This window comes from Clytia hemisphaerica, unplaced genomic scaffold, assembly GCF_902728285.1.
Source record: "Clytia hemisphaerica strain Z4C2 unplaced genomic scaffold, Clytia hemisphaerica genome assembly, whole genome shotgun sequence".
NCBI classification, from domain to species: Eukaryota; Metazoa; Cnidaria; class Hydrozoa; order Leptothecata; family Clytiidae; genus Clytia; species Clytia hemisphaerica.
In genome coordinates, this window is record NW_027104472.1 from 697,756 (window position 1) to 714,140 (window position 16,385).

Genomic DNA, 16,385 nt, shown 5'->3' on the forward strand with positions numbered 1-16,385 from the left:
TCCCATGAGTGAAGTCTATCGCCATATTTCTCTAACACCCTGCCTGGAAGTGCTTGGGATTCGAACACAGTTCATTGCGGTGAAAGTCTGTGATCGAAACCTTCATAATACCAATCGGCAGAATGTTAGTGAGACAGACACAGTGATAGCCTTATTCAGATGGTGAGTGAATGTATACCGAGCTTATCGTTCTACATCTGCCTAAGGATCTTTAACAAAAGGAACTTTTTAACAATGTCTGGCACATAAGACAGTGGTGGATTTTCGACCTCGTTTTACTGACCACCCTGGATTTTCCACCTTATTTTACTAACCATTTTAATTGTTATACTCGAAAACCAGACCCCTCTGAATTTTTTATTCTCTGTGGTCACCCTTTACGTCACACCTCCTAAACATGGGAAAGCCCATCGGATAGACGTCTTTTCTCTATCGGCAAGCCACCTGAAGACTATACTAGTTTTAATACGATGTGGAGCAGCACGTATTGTAAAGTAAAACAAAACAAACCTTGACCGCCTTCACTTCATCGTAAACTTGTTTATGTTCTTCAGCAGATATATCCAACACTTCTCGCGCGTATGAGTAAATCTCGCCTGAAATTATAAGGGTTGCAACCTTAAGAAAATCTCGATTTCCATAACTCTCGAGGTTCTGAACTAAAAATCTTTCTTAGTATTTTGTTAGAAAGTACTAGTCTCATTTAAAACGAACTCTAGTTTTTTTTAATTTTATTTTCAACTGATGATCGTCTCCACGGCGTGAAACTATTAGTATTGAAATAAAACACATTAACTTCATTCGACAATAGTATGTATTTTACTACAAAAATCTAAATTCTCCTTACCATCAGTTAAATTATCACCACCCTGTTTTCTTGCTCCCAGTCGATGCATGATGGTGTACATAATTTCTTTGTACAAGTCCAGCGACTGAAAAGGAGAAAAGACAAAATGATATAAATTAATGAAAGGGGAGGGTATGTGCCGCCTTCAAAGGTGCCATCTTTTGACCTTCAAAGTCTCGCTAAGCCTCGTAAAAATCATAAAAGCTAATTTCAGTCTACCTACAAAAAGAAAACAGAAAAAATCATGATTTTTGTCTCTAAAAAGAGGAAATTCCTGGAAAATGTCCCAATAAAGGTCTTAAAATTCTCAAATTTTGGGCTTTTTCCCTCGATTTTTGACCCGAACATTTCCAATTTTCCAAGTCAGGTGGTTCCACCTGTCAACCAGCAAACATAGCACCCAGGGATATTGATGTAACAAACATTTCCAGGTCTCATTACGTTAACTCAAAATATTCGAACATCACTCCACAATAACAACCTTAATGATTTAAGCATAGAGTGTCCGTAATACTTAATACAATGAGATTCAGGAGATCATAATAATGCCTTTATGGAGTTCGACTTTTTTAAGTTTTCATATTTCGTTTAGAAGTAAGTAAATTTGCGATCACATTTGAGGGCGACTTGAAGGCTCCCTTATTTTCTCTAGCTGTCTACCTGAAGGCAGGGGGTGCCAGTCCTTCCCTGAATTTCTCCACTTAACCTTACTCCGTCTCTTATGTTGCTGAGCATCAAGCAGAGAAGCATCAAGTACCCTTTTGGTAATCTTTGGTATGACATGGCCGGAGATTGAACACATAACCTTGTGCACCGTAGCCGAATACTCTACCCTCATTGCTACGAAAATAAATGATTGGAATACCTGTTTCTTGGATCGCGGTTTGATGATCGATCTGGAGTCATTTTGATATTTATTTGACGAGAGCGCTTCGCGTTTGAGAGTTCCTTTAGCTGCTTCCTCTAACTCATCTTTCTGCTTTTCTTGGAGTTCAACGAAACCTTCGAAAAATGCACCGTCCAGTCGCTGAGCTCTGAAAAAAAGGGAAAGAAACAAAAAAAGGTTTACAGTCAACTCTCCCTCTAAATCGAACCTCTGTCATTTAGAATTTTTCTGTAATCCGAACTAAAACTTTAGTAGTCTCAGTTTGAAAGTCGTTTACAGCAATCTATGTAACTCGAAGTGAAATTCTTGATTTCTTGAATATTGAATTAGAGAGACTATTTCTTGAGAAAACGTGCCGATGAATTTATCCTTCAATAGTTTCTGAGTTAACGACTCTCTCCAACAATTGACCTTAAGACGCTGAGCTCTGAAAAGTAAAACAGTAGCGGTAATATGGGTTAGATTTCCTGTCTTATAAACCACCGGTAAACGAGCAGATAGTTGAGGTCGAAAAAACTCCAATTTCTGAAGTAAACAAGGGAAGAGAATACAACGAAATACTTTGAAAAAGGGAGACGACACAAACCGAGCCAATATATCTATCTCCCAAAGTTCGAGTTTCCACACCATTTTACATCTTTTAGAGCTTCATGTTCAGGCGGGGTATAAAAAGAACTCTCATTAGTCCAATACTACAGGGTGATTAAAAAACCGCACCATATAATTTTTCTATGTAACTTTTTTCTGTTAATTGTTTTCATGATATGCCCCATTGCAATGACTTCTGACATTAAATCATGGACCCAATAGCTGATTGGTTGTAAGGGACGTAAAATCAATCAATACGTCACTTTCAACCAATCAACTGTTGGGTCCATAGAAGACATTGCAATGGTGCATATCATGAATAGTCATAAAATCTTCAACATTCATACCCTGGTAGTTTGGGAGACTTACGTATGAAATTTGAGGGTTAGATTTATTTTATGACGGTTATCCTTACCGTATTATATTTGGCGTGAAACATTCTTCATAAGTAAAAAGTTTGTTAGGTGCATTGAGATTCCGTTTCATTGCGATACACCTTTTTTTATAGGAACAAACTAAATAAGAACATGAGGTTTTGATGGCCAAAATAATAAGAATAAGTTAAGAACATTTTAAGGCTTCATAGACAAAAATAGCCTCAAAAGTGAAAAACATCCGTAGCTTCAAAGTTTTTGGATGTTCTTATAAAAAGAACCGTGCAAATCTACTAAGTTTTGCTGACATTGCAATCATAAACCCTGAGAACCCTAATTTTCTATTGAGGCTCGGCTTTTCTTATTTTTGGCATTTGAGCCTCAAAATGTTTTTATCTGTTCTTATTTTAGACTAATATTGAGGTATTTTAGCCTTTGCGTCCTATTGTCAATACTTTGACCCTCGCTTTGCCTAAAGATCGGTCATTATAGGCTTAGCATTATTCTTAAATTGGTCTTATTTTTCGGCATTTTTATAAAAAAGAGTGTATCTAAAATACACAGACATCATCGTAAGACCAGAATAAAATCGAACCCAAAGCTTTGTGGAGTACATTGGGTAGTTCACTTTAAACAATTATAATTAACTACATTCAATAAAGCTTGTTTTTAACCTTCAAATCTACTTGTAGACATGACATTTAGGAGGAACGTTTGAATTTGAGACGAAAAGCTACACCAAAGGAAGCCCTGTCATCTAAAATAGAGTGATACAGTAAAATCTTGTAAAAAAATCACATATCAAAAGCCCATGTCAAAAACTAAAATTTACTATAAAAAGTCTCTACTTTACCAACCAAACTGCTCTTCGATTCAAATATATCTTAGAAGCTAGTTAAAACATAAGAATCTGTTTACATAAGTTGAAAACTTAGCTAATCTTTACGAGCTTCTAAAATTCTAACACGATAATAATATCAACGAAGAAAAGGGCCTGCAAAAAGCGTACAGAACAGGACCTTTGAGGACACTGATACACGTTTTTTTCTTTAAGAGCTACCTATATAAGAACATAAGGCTTTGATGGTCATATTGTTAAGAATATAAGTTAACAACATTTTGCAGACTCTAAAACACCCGATTTCTTAGGAAAAGATGGACAAAAATTCTATTTAAAATTGTGAAAATATGAATATATTAAGAATATCTTTAGGTATAAAACTCAAAAAATAAGGACATCAATGATTTCAAAATGTTCTTCTAAAAAAACGTGAGAAAATTTGATAAAACTAATCAACTTGATCGAACGAAAAATCTCATCTATAGTATGAGCAGAGATATTTGACTTCTAGTATTAATCTGAAACGATCTTTCTAGACAACAGCCCCTTTTTGAAAATCAGGTTATCTTGTACACGCTCTATTTTATAAGAATACACTTTATAAGAATGTCCATGATAAAAATGGCCAAAAAAATAAGAAAAATGTTAAGAATATCACCATCATGGAATTTTCTACTCAGGCTAAGAATGCCATTTTTAGAGCATTTTCAATTATAAATTGTCAATTAGCCCCAAGGCGTAGGTAGAATGTACTAAATATTAAATCTAGTCTGAATTAGGATCCTAACCTAAGAATGCTGTAAGAATACTTTAGGATGATTTTCCCAAAAAAGTTAAAAATAGATTTACACTATTCTTATATAAAAAAAAGCGTGTAGACACGTTGAAGAGCAATTTTGATACCTTCATAGAACATAATAAACAACACTCTTATTCTAAAGAGTGGTTTTATGTATATCAGTAGTGTAAATGACACTTCAAACTTGGCAATACTTGGCAAGGAAACCAAAAAATATGCTGGAAATAGATCTTTCATTCAAGTGCACTACAAGCAATTGTTTTTATGACAACAATTTTCTGGTAAAAAAAATCTCAAAAATTAATCTTGCTCAATCCTAAGAAAAAATTCAGAGCGACTATAGGCTTAAATTTTAGCAGGGGCAGTTGCCCCCCCCCCAATAATTTTTCAAAAATAATTCTTTTATTGTTGTTTTTTTTGTTTTGATAAAATTATTCATTGATTAAAACTATTTAAATTGTTTCAATCTGTTGTTGGAAAATAGTTCAAAATAGGGTCTTTTTATCTAAAAATTCTAGAAAATTCGCCAGCTAACAGGGGCTTCGCCCCCTGTACCCCCACCAGGGCCAAAAAAAAGGCCTGAAGACTTTGCAAAAATTCACTTCCTTCAATGTTGACTGGATTTGGCTTCTGGACTTGTCACCCATACTCTCCAAATCCAATAAAAAAAACATTGGCTCTGGTAAAAATGGGTTTTCAGAGATTATTTTGAAATTTTCATGTATTTTTGAAAAGTCTACAACCTTTTGTCCGTGATTTGCCTGGTAAAACCTTCAAAATAAAAAAAAGCGTCTTTCCAAGCAACAACCCAAAAACGTAGAAAACTTCATCTTTCTCACAACTAGCTTGAATTTTACTGATTACTACAGTACAAGTACCTACAACTTTCTAGCTATTAGTAAAACCAGCTTAGCGCTTATCAAATTATGAATTTTGAAAAAAAATCGGTTTTGCTTAGTTTCATTCATGTCTTAGCAAACAGGTGAGTAAACAAAGGTATATTTTCAACTTCAACAAAAATAAATTAAGAAGACAAAAATCTGAAGAAGAAGAAGAAGAAAATGAACATGAAAAAACAAAACAAATGAGAATAGGTAGTTTAAAATTTAAATATTTTTCTGAAAAACATATGAAGATGTAATTAAAATCTTGTAAATATCTGCAGGTGGAAAATAATCAAATCCCGATGGGGGAATTTCCTTAAAAAACACCAAGGGGAAAAACAAATATAAAGTAGAGTAGATTTTAGACTGATAAGGACTGTTACATAGTCAGTATACAGTCGAAACTTTTGAATAAAATTTTAAGTACAACGGTGTCTCTCAGTTTCGCAGTACACTCTTTTTCTCTTATAAGAACAATTTTATATGAACAATGAGGCTTAAAATTGCCAAAAATAACAACAATGTTGAGCCTGGAATGACTCAAATCGAAGCAATTTAGGGTAAAAGTAATAGAAATTGGGTATAAAGCCTGATATACCTCAATTTTACCCTATATATGAAAAATACTTTCTAACTGTATATAATATGCCTATGTTCTAAGATATCAAAGTTTCAAAGATATTCAAAATCCGCCATTTTGAAATTCCACCATTATGGAAAATGTCCAAGGTGAGAAAAGTGGCACTCAACGGTTTTTCACTCCTAAGGACCTAATGAACACATTTCAATCAAAAAATTCCATGTGGACGAAAATTTTGGGTCAACCCTAAATTCTCCCGGCCTATATAAATAGCCGAACGTGCGCAACGCACTGGCCTCAACTTCAGTGCCTTCAAACTATTCATAGGCCCAATTGTAGACCCCCAGATATTCACCCAAGGAACAAGTGTACAAAATTTCAGCCAAATCGAACAATTTTTGAAGTCTCCAGGCTGCCCAAAAATTTTAGCCTCGTTTTGGCGAAAACTCGTCCCCAGGCCCCAAAAATCAAAATTTTTGAAAAGTAAAAGAAATACGTCCTCAGATAATCATCCAAGGAACAAGTGTGCAAAATTTCAGCCAAATCGAACAATTTTTGAAGTCTCTAGGCTGCTTCAAAGTTTTAGCCTCGTTTTGGAGAAAAACTCGTCCCAGGCCCCAAAAATCAAAATTTTTGAAAAACGAAACAAAAAAAACCCCAGATGTTCACCCAAGGAACAAGTGTGCAAAATTTCATCCAAATCGAACAATGTTGAAGTCTCCAGGCTGCCCCAAAGTTTTGGCCTCGTTTTGGCGAAAAACTCGTCCCCAGGCCCCAAAAATCTAAATTTTCAAAAAATTAAAAAAGCGCCCCCAGATATTCACCCAAGGAACAAGTGTGCCAAATTTCAGCCAAATCCGACCGTTTTTGAAGTCTCCTGGCTGCCCCAAAGTTTTAGCCTCGTTTTGACGAAAAACTCGTCCCCAGGCCCCAAAAATCAAAATTTTCAAAAAATGAAAAAAACGCCCCCATATATTTACCCAAGGAACAAGTGTGCCAAATTTCAGCCAAATCCAAGCATTTTTGAAGTCTCCAGGCTGCCCTAAAGTTTTTGTGACAGACAGACAGACAGACAGACAGACACACACACACACACACACACACAGACATTGTCAGATTGTAGCTCAACTGAAGTTGAGAATAAGAACAAGGATAAGAACAATTTGAGACTCAAAATGCCAAAAAAATAAGGTAAAAAAATCTGATAGTTCTTATGAAAAGTGTATACCAAAAGGTAACAAATATTGAAACGTCGTCCATCTTTCGTTCAAAAAGTCTTGAGGGAACAACGCTGTACATTGTTTTTTAAGGGAACCAGTAATTTTTATTGAGGCTTGACTGTTCTTTTTTGGGTACTTGGAAGTTTAAAATTGTTCTTACAAATCATGTTTAAGGCTTTATAATCTTTTTTTGCTACTATGACCTTTATTTGTTTCAAATTCAAGCTTTTCTTCTTAAAATTGTTCTTATATAGTTTGTCAGCGTTTTTAAAGCTGGCTCGTTGTTCTTATGAAATTGTTCGAATAAAAATAGATTGAATGAGTGCTGGAATAATCCCTACTGGCAGGCACGAAACGTTGTTTCAACGTTCATCTAACGTTATAAAGACGTTGTGAACATTAGATGAAGGTTGAAAAAACGTTGCATGCTAGCTGGAATCCATAATTTACCTTATTTCGCTGGTTTTTCGTTTGAAAAGTTCTTCATTTAAAACGATTGACGTTTCATCCTTAGACCGTATACCAGTCCCAGTCTTCCGGCGGAATTTCTTAAACATTTTCTTCTTCTCTCTAATTCGAATACATGGTCATAGTTTTGCTTTTATGTTAATAAAAACCATGAAACTTTGGATGTTACAGTTAGTGAAATTGAAGAATTTCAGAGTTAGTTGTACTCTTTCCTCTCATTGATTAAATTATTCAAACAGTATAGAATACAAAAATTAGGTAAAAAAAAACAAATCCTAAAACAATCGATTCAATTTTTCAATGAAAAGAGGTATGGGACTGTTAAATTATTAAAAAAGTTTTCGACGTTTATGAACTACTTGTATTTTGTCTATGAATTGAAAAGTCAGGGATTTTAAAAAGTAGAATTAGATTGAGGGTAGTACCTCAATAAATAATCGAAACTGGAATTTTTTGCTAAAATTTCAAAAGAAACAATCTTAATCAATCCAAATTTTTCAAGGTTTATAGAAGAATGTTCAAAAACACAGTTTAAAGAAGATTGAACTGTGCAATGTGTAGTACGCGTTTTTTTTTATAAGGAACACGTTTATAAGGAACTCGAGGCTGAAAATGGTCCAAAAAATAAGGAATTGTTAAGGAACTGCTCAGGCTGAGAATAAGAAAACAAGTTATTTAAGGAATCCAATTTTTGCGAATCCAAACTTAGCAGCTATGTAAATAAGGAACTCGATAAGGAACTTTGAGGCTGAAATTCTCTGTAAAAATAAGGAACTCCAGGCTCAGAGCAAAGTTAAGGTTCCTTATAAAAAAAAACGTGTAGAAGAAAATCTAGAAAAATTTACAGTAGAGAATACAAGTGCTTCCATTTTAACTTAACAAAACATCGACACCAATTTATCTTAAAAATGATCTAGATTTTTGTTTGTAGTAAGTTTCAGACGATAATTAAGCGAAAAACGTAGAAATTCGAGCGAAAAGAAAATTAACTCTATATACTGTACATGAAAATCAAAATAAAAGGAAAAATTTTTCTTCACGATATAATGGAAGATATAGTTGTCATGCAGAGATGTGATATCCAAACTTTTTTAAAGATTTGCAAAGATTTTTATATAAATTATCTCCCTTTATTTGAAAAACTTTCTCCTGAAAAGGATCTATTTGCAAAATATTATCAAATTATAGACAAAAATTTTTTAGAATTATCAGCTAATAATATTCCATTCGTTCCGACAAAACCGAACTGAACACTGTCTCAATTTTTTTTTTTTCAATTTAGCACTTCAGCTAGTATATCGAGTTTTAGTTTCAATTGCGTCCGCAAAATCTGATAAGAAAACACCAGTTAAACTCTTTGTAAGAACAAGATAACTCGCAAAATATTATGAAATTGATGAAATTACAGGAAGATATTAAGAACAGGGCGTGGGGAAGATAATTGAGAACAGGGTGACTTTTGGCCGGCTTCGGTTTTGGTTGTATTTATTGTGGCGACTTCGAGGCTTGAAAATCATTCAATCTAATGATCCAGTTTATACAGCGTTTTCTAAGCTATTTTCTACAATATGGATGTCGTTCTCAGATACAAAGGCATTTATAACTAACCTAAAAACTAATCGAAACAAGAGTAAATGAGATATCCTGTGTAAAGCATGGTTTTACATAATACGCATCAGCTAGTAAACTACAGTACGCGCTTTTTTTCTATATATAACAGTGCCGTAGGAAGCATTTTCATATTGGGGGGGGCTGAAGTTTAGTGACACCGCGAGGGCCAACCATGGTTTGGCCCGAGGGGGGGGTTGAAAATTTGAGCTCTAGATTGCTTAAAAATACACTTAAAACATGCACATAAAGACAATTATGGCAAATTAAAAATGAAGAACTTTGCATTTTGCAAAATAACCACTTTTGTAAGAACAAAGAAGATCAGAAAACATTTAATTTCATAGAAAATTACACTAAAATACTCACAAAATGCTGAGAATAGAACATCTTTAGGCTTAAAAACTTAAGCAGTAAAGAATACTTTAAGCCTTTAAAAACTTTTGACGTTTATTTCTTACATTATGGACACACCCCTGTCTCAGTGCCCCGGTGGCATGATTTCAGTACATGGTTTCAGTACATGATTTTTTCCTACGTCACTGCAGTAATCAAATTTTTACTGCACTCATTTGTGAATTGAGATATAAATTGAATAAAGACAGCGACAATAAAAAACAGTTCTTGAATTCCCAAGCCATTTAGGATATTACAAATGAGTGCAATAAAAATTTGATTACTGCAGTGACGTAGGAAAAAATCATGTACTGAAACCATGTACTGAAATCATGCCACCGGGGCACTGAGACAGGGGTGTATGGACGATATCAATGCAAAAAGCAATAGACACAAAAGTACAATATACATCGAAATTCTTTCTGAGGAAACACTATTATGGACGAAAAGTTTTTTTTACAAATTTAAAGACAGTCATACAGACAATCTCAGATTCTAGCTTAAGTTGAGGAATGAACGACGTGGGGACAAGCTGGAGTTCTTACAAGCTTTTATTTGATTTGATTGGTCATTAACCAGTAATAAAACAATTTTGTTACTTTTTCTAAAGAACGCATCATCTCTATCACTTCAAATGACCAATTAGTGAAGTATCTTGTAAAAACTCCAGCTCATCCCACGATGTGAGGTTTTCACAAAACTTAAGGTAACAAGAATCGTTTAAATACGTGTAAAACTTTATTATTGGGAAACAATAAAAGCACTGTGTTAAAATGAAAGAATGGAAAGTACAAGTTCACCTGATGTCACTGGTCTTTTGTTGAAAATGTTCGTCATTTATTTCGACAGGTTTTTCTTTGCGTCGTACGACAGTTCGTCGACGGATTCTTTTACCCATCTTCTCCACTAAAACATCACACAGTCACAGATTCAAATGTACTGAGCCCAAACCAGTCTATTTTGCGGAGAGTTAGTAGCAATATCTTGGAAATTGTTTTATATTCGTAAATGATAAAAGGATCAGAATTTATGCTAAAAACCATAAAAATTTTCCTCCTGTCTTTATACCTTACCAAAACTGATGTTGTTTAGATTTTCGAAAAATCTTGGATTTGAAAACCAGAATTTTATTCTGTTTACTTTAACTTAGGTCGTAACAGCTGAAATGCATTGCTGTTTTGTAGAAATTTTACAGAAAGAGAATCGTATTCTTCCACTTAAACAACTCTTTTCTATTAAAACACCCTTGTGTCACAGACCCGCTGGGACCCCAGCCCCACTGGAAAATTTGGCAAATATTTCGTCCCCGGTGGAGAAATACCCTGGAATTTCAGCCCCATTCGGGGAAATGAATTTGATTTCATCCCCACTCGAAATTCAATGCTTCAAAATTGCATTCTAAAATCATCCGCACTGGATATTTTAACTTTGGAACGATAGAATTTCTATCCCCATTGGGATTTCAATATGAATCTTTAACCCCACTGAGGAAAAAAGCCCCACCGGAACTGTGAGACAGAGGTGTATTAAAGTTTTCCAACTGCTAGAGAAGAACGAGTGGAAATATCGAAAAAATTTCAAAATTTCAAATAGTTCACTGTTAATAAAACATCTCATACAAAACAATGATCTGTCTCGGCGAAGCTTCACACACCCAATATTTTTGCATATTGGATTTGACTTTGTCCAATAGCTCCTTTTTGTTAATATTATTATTGGAAGGTACGGAAGCCCATTAGGCCCCCATTAGTGCCATTTAGATTCTCCTTTAACTATTTAACGACGAATTTGAAAAATTGACGACGAAAATGAAAAACTAACACTAATGGAGTTCCGTAGGAAGAAGTTCCTCAACTTCTTCGTCACACACTGTACATAATATTATTCTAGACAGAAGATGATCGAATTCTGACCAAGAAGATATCAAAATATAATAAGCAGCAAAGTCCGAATATAAACATCTTTCTGATTTTTTAGTAAATATTGAGATAATTGAACAATTATTCTCTTGATAATTGCTTCCTTTTATCTTTAAATTCACAGTTGATAATATTATTTCTTATGACTTTTCTAATCAATGACTTTGTAATGACATCAGAATTTCTCAACATCATAAGATTGGTAACATTTTATAACATTCAGTTGATAATGATGTGATTGAAACATCGAAATATTCTGTTTACCACAACATCTTGTTTTCTTTCTTGAATTTTTACTAAAAAATCAGAAAGATGTTTATATTCGGATTTTGCTGCTTATATTTCATTAAATTGTCTGGTTTTGCTGGTTTTTAAGATATCAGTAAATTATTATTTTCTAAAGGCTCTCTCTAACTTCCGCGAGTCTCATACAAAACCAAATTAATTCACTCTGTTCATACAGTCACACTTATTATCATACTGTCAATTGGGTCATTCCATTTTATATCCATACAGGGGGTGGACGAACATTTCCAGAGGATAATCCGAGAAAAATTTCCAGGGGGTCGTTTTTCATTTTTCCAAGGGGCTTAAAAGCTATTCTAAGATTTCCACGTGGTAAAAGACTGATTTCTGTTCGTCCAACCTCACTTTAAGGTATGAAAAGAATCTTTCCAAGGGTACTTTTGCAAATTTCTCCATTGTCCAGGGGAGTATCGACATATTTCAATAATTGTTTTTTTGACTTGAAAAGGTTCGTCCACCCCCCTGTATGGTTTTTCAATGGAACAGCCCATTATATATCGTGATGAAGGAAATTTTGAGACATTAAGTAGCATCTAGGATGATAAAAAACATTATCTATTTAAATCACCTCCATAACGAACCCATTTAGGGGCTTACTTTGTATCCGCAAGGACACTAATGACAGTTAAATAACCAGGCAGTTAAAGATAAAATACTTCCGTCCGGGTCCTAACGACGCTACGTTACGAAATAACCCGAATCGAGGAAAGGTATAAAATGCCCTGAAAGTGAACAAAAAAGCAAGATCTTGCGACTACAGTTCACGTCGAATGGAAGCCTAGTTAACTAAGCCCGTATTCACCAGGCTAGGGCGCACGGCTTTTGGCAATATAGCGTTTTCGTTGCTTTAAAGATTCTTTATATTTACGGATTTTAAGTTTGCCTTGGAATACTGTTATTCAGTCACAACTTACCATCAGATTTATCCTGGTGATTGAATCAAACTAGCTTAGATTTCTAGGCTAGTCGAATAGTTTGTAACAAGTTGATAATTCAAAAAAAAAATACTTTTTTTTTATATCTCACTGTGGAGATCATTCTTGTCAGAATTCTTGTGTCTTTGCCTTTCTAATCTTCATTCATATATAGATTGCACATTTTTTTTTACCAGTGGACTCGAATTGTGTGACACACCCTTTTTAACTTTAGTCTTAAATTTAGATATATTTTACCCGTGTCACAATATACTTGAAGACTCTGTCTATACCTATACAGGTGACCGGACGTTTCCGAGTGGGGCGACGATTTGCACACTTACTTCGGCGCTGCGCGTGGCTTACGCAGTTATCGCACATATTTTACGTGTGCAAGCTTTTCGCGTGTGATGGGGGCTATTCTAAGTCTGAAATGACCTTCGCGACTTCGGCGCAGCGGCGAAGGATGTTGCGCAGCGCGAGTCTTTCGCATATGGTATCAGTTATTTTATGTCTGGAACAGCCTTCGCGACTTCGGCGCAGCGACAAAACATATTGCGCAGCGCGAGTCTTTCGCATATGGTATAAGTTATTTTATGTCTGGAACAGCCTTCGCGACTTCGGCGCAGCGACGAAACATATTGCGCAGCGCGAGTCTTTCGCATATGGTATAAGTTATTTTATGTCTGGAACAGCCTTCGCGACTTCGGCGCAGCGACGAAACATATTGCGCAGCGCGAGTCTTTCGCATATGGTATAAGTTATTTCATGTCTGGAACAGCCTTCGCGACTTCGGCGCAGCGACAAAACATATTGCGCAGCGCGAGTCTTTCGCATATGGTATAAGTTATTTTATGTCTGGAACAGCCTTCGCGACTTCGGCGCAGCGACGAAACATATTGCGCAGCGCGAGTCTTTCACATATGGTATGAGTTATTTTATGTCTGGAACAGCCTTCGCGGCTTCGGCGCAGCGGCGAAACATATTGCGCAGCGCAAGTCTTTGGCATATGTTATGATTTATTTTATATCCAGTTCAAATGTTGTCACAGGAAGAAGTGTAATCATGCGAAAACTTGCGCTGCATAATATATTTCGCCGCTGCGTCGAAGTCGCGAAGCAGTATTATCCATGCTAAAATATCATTTTATATGATTAGTTTTACATCAGAAATGGCCGTCACAGCTTCGGCGCTGCGGCGAAAGATATTGCGCAGCGCAAGTCTTTCGCGTTTATAAAGAGTTATTTTGTGTCCTGAAATGACCTTCGCGGATTCGGCGCAGCGGCGAAACATATCGCGCAGCGCAAATCTTTGTTAACAGCAACTGAAGCTCATGCAGAGTTTCTGAAAATGAAAGTGACGTCAGATCAAATGTCGTCAGAAAAGAAAGTGTAATCAAGCGAAAGGTTGCGCTGCGCAATATGTTTCGCCGTTGCGCCGAAGCCGCGAAGGTAGACATTTTAAAGAATAAATAGGTTTATGTCTTGCGAAAGGGTGCGCTGCGCGTTGGGTTTTGCCGCTGCGCCGAAGTCGCGAAAGTAAAAATTTTGAATAAGAAAAAAATATATCTTGCGAAAGGCTGCGCAGCGGCGAAGTAATTGTGCAAATCGCCGGCCCTTTGACGTTTCCCCGACGAACTTTTCCCCGACGGACGTTTCTCCGACCGACATTTCTCCGGCAGACAATTCCCCAACGGACGTTTCCCCGACTATGACCAGACATTTCCCCGAACGAACGTTTTCCCGACTATGACCGGACATTTCCCCGTCGGACGCTTCCCAAACTATGACCGGACATTTCCCCGAACGAACGTTTTCCCGACTATGACCGGACATTTCCCCGAACGAACGTTTTCCCGACTATGACCGGACATTTCCCCGACAGACATTTCCCCGACCGCACATTTCCCCGACCGCACATTTCCCCGACGGATGTTTCCCCGACATGACTCATGAATCCGCAAAATCTTATAACAAAAAACCAGCAATTTTAGCTCAATACCTATAAACTAAAATTTGAGACAGAATGGAAAAAAGACTATGAATAGGTGTCGATTATACTTAAATCAAGAAAATAAACCTTCATCATGAAATTATTTTCACACCTCGCCAAAACAAAGTAACAAGTCCAATCTACCAGTTTAGTGCAGAAAATAGTCACTGGACCCCAAAATGAGCAAAAATGCAAATAAAATCTAAATAACATCCACCAGAAATAGGTGTCCCAAAACAGACAGACAGACAGACAGACAGAACTTTTACTCGAAATTTTTATGTGCTTGTTACATGACATTTATTTCTGATTGGTTCCAATTTATTGACACTAATAAAGTTATCAGATGTAAAGTTGTAAAGCAAGTAACATGGGAATAAATTCACGTGAACTTTTTTGAGTAATCACATGTTTTGACTGCACTGATATAATTTTGCAACCAGTGTATTTAAAAACTTAATACAAGTTCCTACCTATCTTCGTCAGCTCCATCCACTGCATTTTGAGGTTCTACCAGACATTCTCTTTTAGTTCTTTCCTTGCGTTTGTATAAAACAGATTTCCTTCGTTTGTTCAATGCAGCCATCGTCTTTGCAGTCTCCCCGAACGACATCTTGCAAAAGTTGCGGAAGGACTGAAAATTGTCAAAAAGAATAGGAATGAATGGATTTACACGGTTTTGTAATAAAAGAACAAACTATATAAAAACAAAAGGCTTCTATGGCCAAAATGTTAAGAGCAAGTTAAGAACATTTTAAGGCTTTGTGGACTCTAAAACACCCGATTTCTTAGGAAAACGGATGAAAACACTCAAAAAATGTTGAAAATAAGAACATATTAAGAACATTTTAGGCTTGAAACTCAAAAAGTTAAGAACATCCGAACGAAGGCTTCAAAAGTTTTGTGGATAAAAAATTTCAAGGTTACGTGTTTTTTTATATAAAAAACAAGGTATATAAGAACATAAATAAGACTTTAAAGCCAAAAATTTTAAGACCATCCTTAGAATATTTGAAGCTTTGCAGACTCTTAAACATAAAATTTCTTGGGAAATCAGTCCAAAACACTCAATGATGAAAATTAAAACATATTTGGGCTTAACACCCAGAGATTTAAGAACATCCGAAGGGTCTCATAAAAAACGTGTATATAATTGAATTCCATGGACGAAATTGAAATTGAAGTTATGGACATGTTTTTTTATGAGAACAGTTTTACGAGGCTCAATTTTGGTCTAAAGCTTGGAACAAGTCAAGAATAATCCCAGCCTCAGATTTCTTACTAACCTTCTTGCTAATAAAGCCACAAGATAAAAAGTCTTACGAATGCGAAGTTTCAACGTTTTTATACTCGAATTTATGAACGAAATTCAACCAAATTCAACCAAATTCAACAAAAACTAATCTACAATCAAAACAAACTTATCCATAATTTATAAAACTACTTTGGGAAGCATTTTTCAAAAAAGCATCATTGACAATTACATTGGTAATTTAAAAAAAATAATTACGATGTTCCGCGTGCCTGATAGCCAAAAGGTATGACTTCTGATCTACACGCTTCTTTTATAAGGACAAACTATATAAGAGCATAAGGCTTCAATGGTTAAAATGTTAAGAATAGATTAATAACATTTTTAGGTAAAAATGGTCACAAAATGGTGAAATTAAGAACATTTTTTGAACATCCAAAAGCTTAAAAAATTTTGGATGTTCTTATAAAAAAACGTGTAATTGCAATTGCTTTAAGCTTCATTTAATTTC

General features: G+C 35.5%; 1 protein-coding gene across 1 annotated transcript in view; it reads right to left on the reverse strand.

The window, feature by feature from the left end:
- LOC136821314 (protein unc-13 homolog D-like) overlaps nucleotides 1-16,043 on the reverse strand; it is a 65,538-nt gene extending 49,495 nt beyond the window's left edge. The window contains exons 1-5 of the mRNA XM_067077547.1: nucleotides 15,909-16,043; nucleotides 15,096-15,256; nucleotides 1,713-1,881; nucleotides 848-932; nucleotides 511-596 (exon numbers count right to left, since the gene is read on the reverse strand). Coding sequence (XP_066933648.1) covers nucleotides 511-596; nucleotides 848-932; nucleotides 1,713-1,881; nucleotides 15,096-15,235 — 480 coding nt within the window. The 5' untranslated portion in view covers nucleotides 15,236-15,256; nucleotides 15,909-16,043. The remainder of the gene's footprint in view (nucleotides 1-510; nucleotides 597-847; nucleotides 933-1,712; nucleotides 1,882-15,095; nucleotides 15,257-15,908) is intronic.
- Nucleotides 16,044-16,385: the final 342 nt, after the last annotated feature.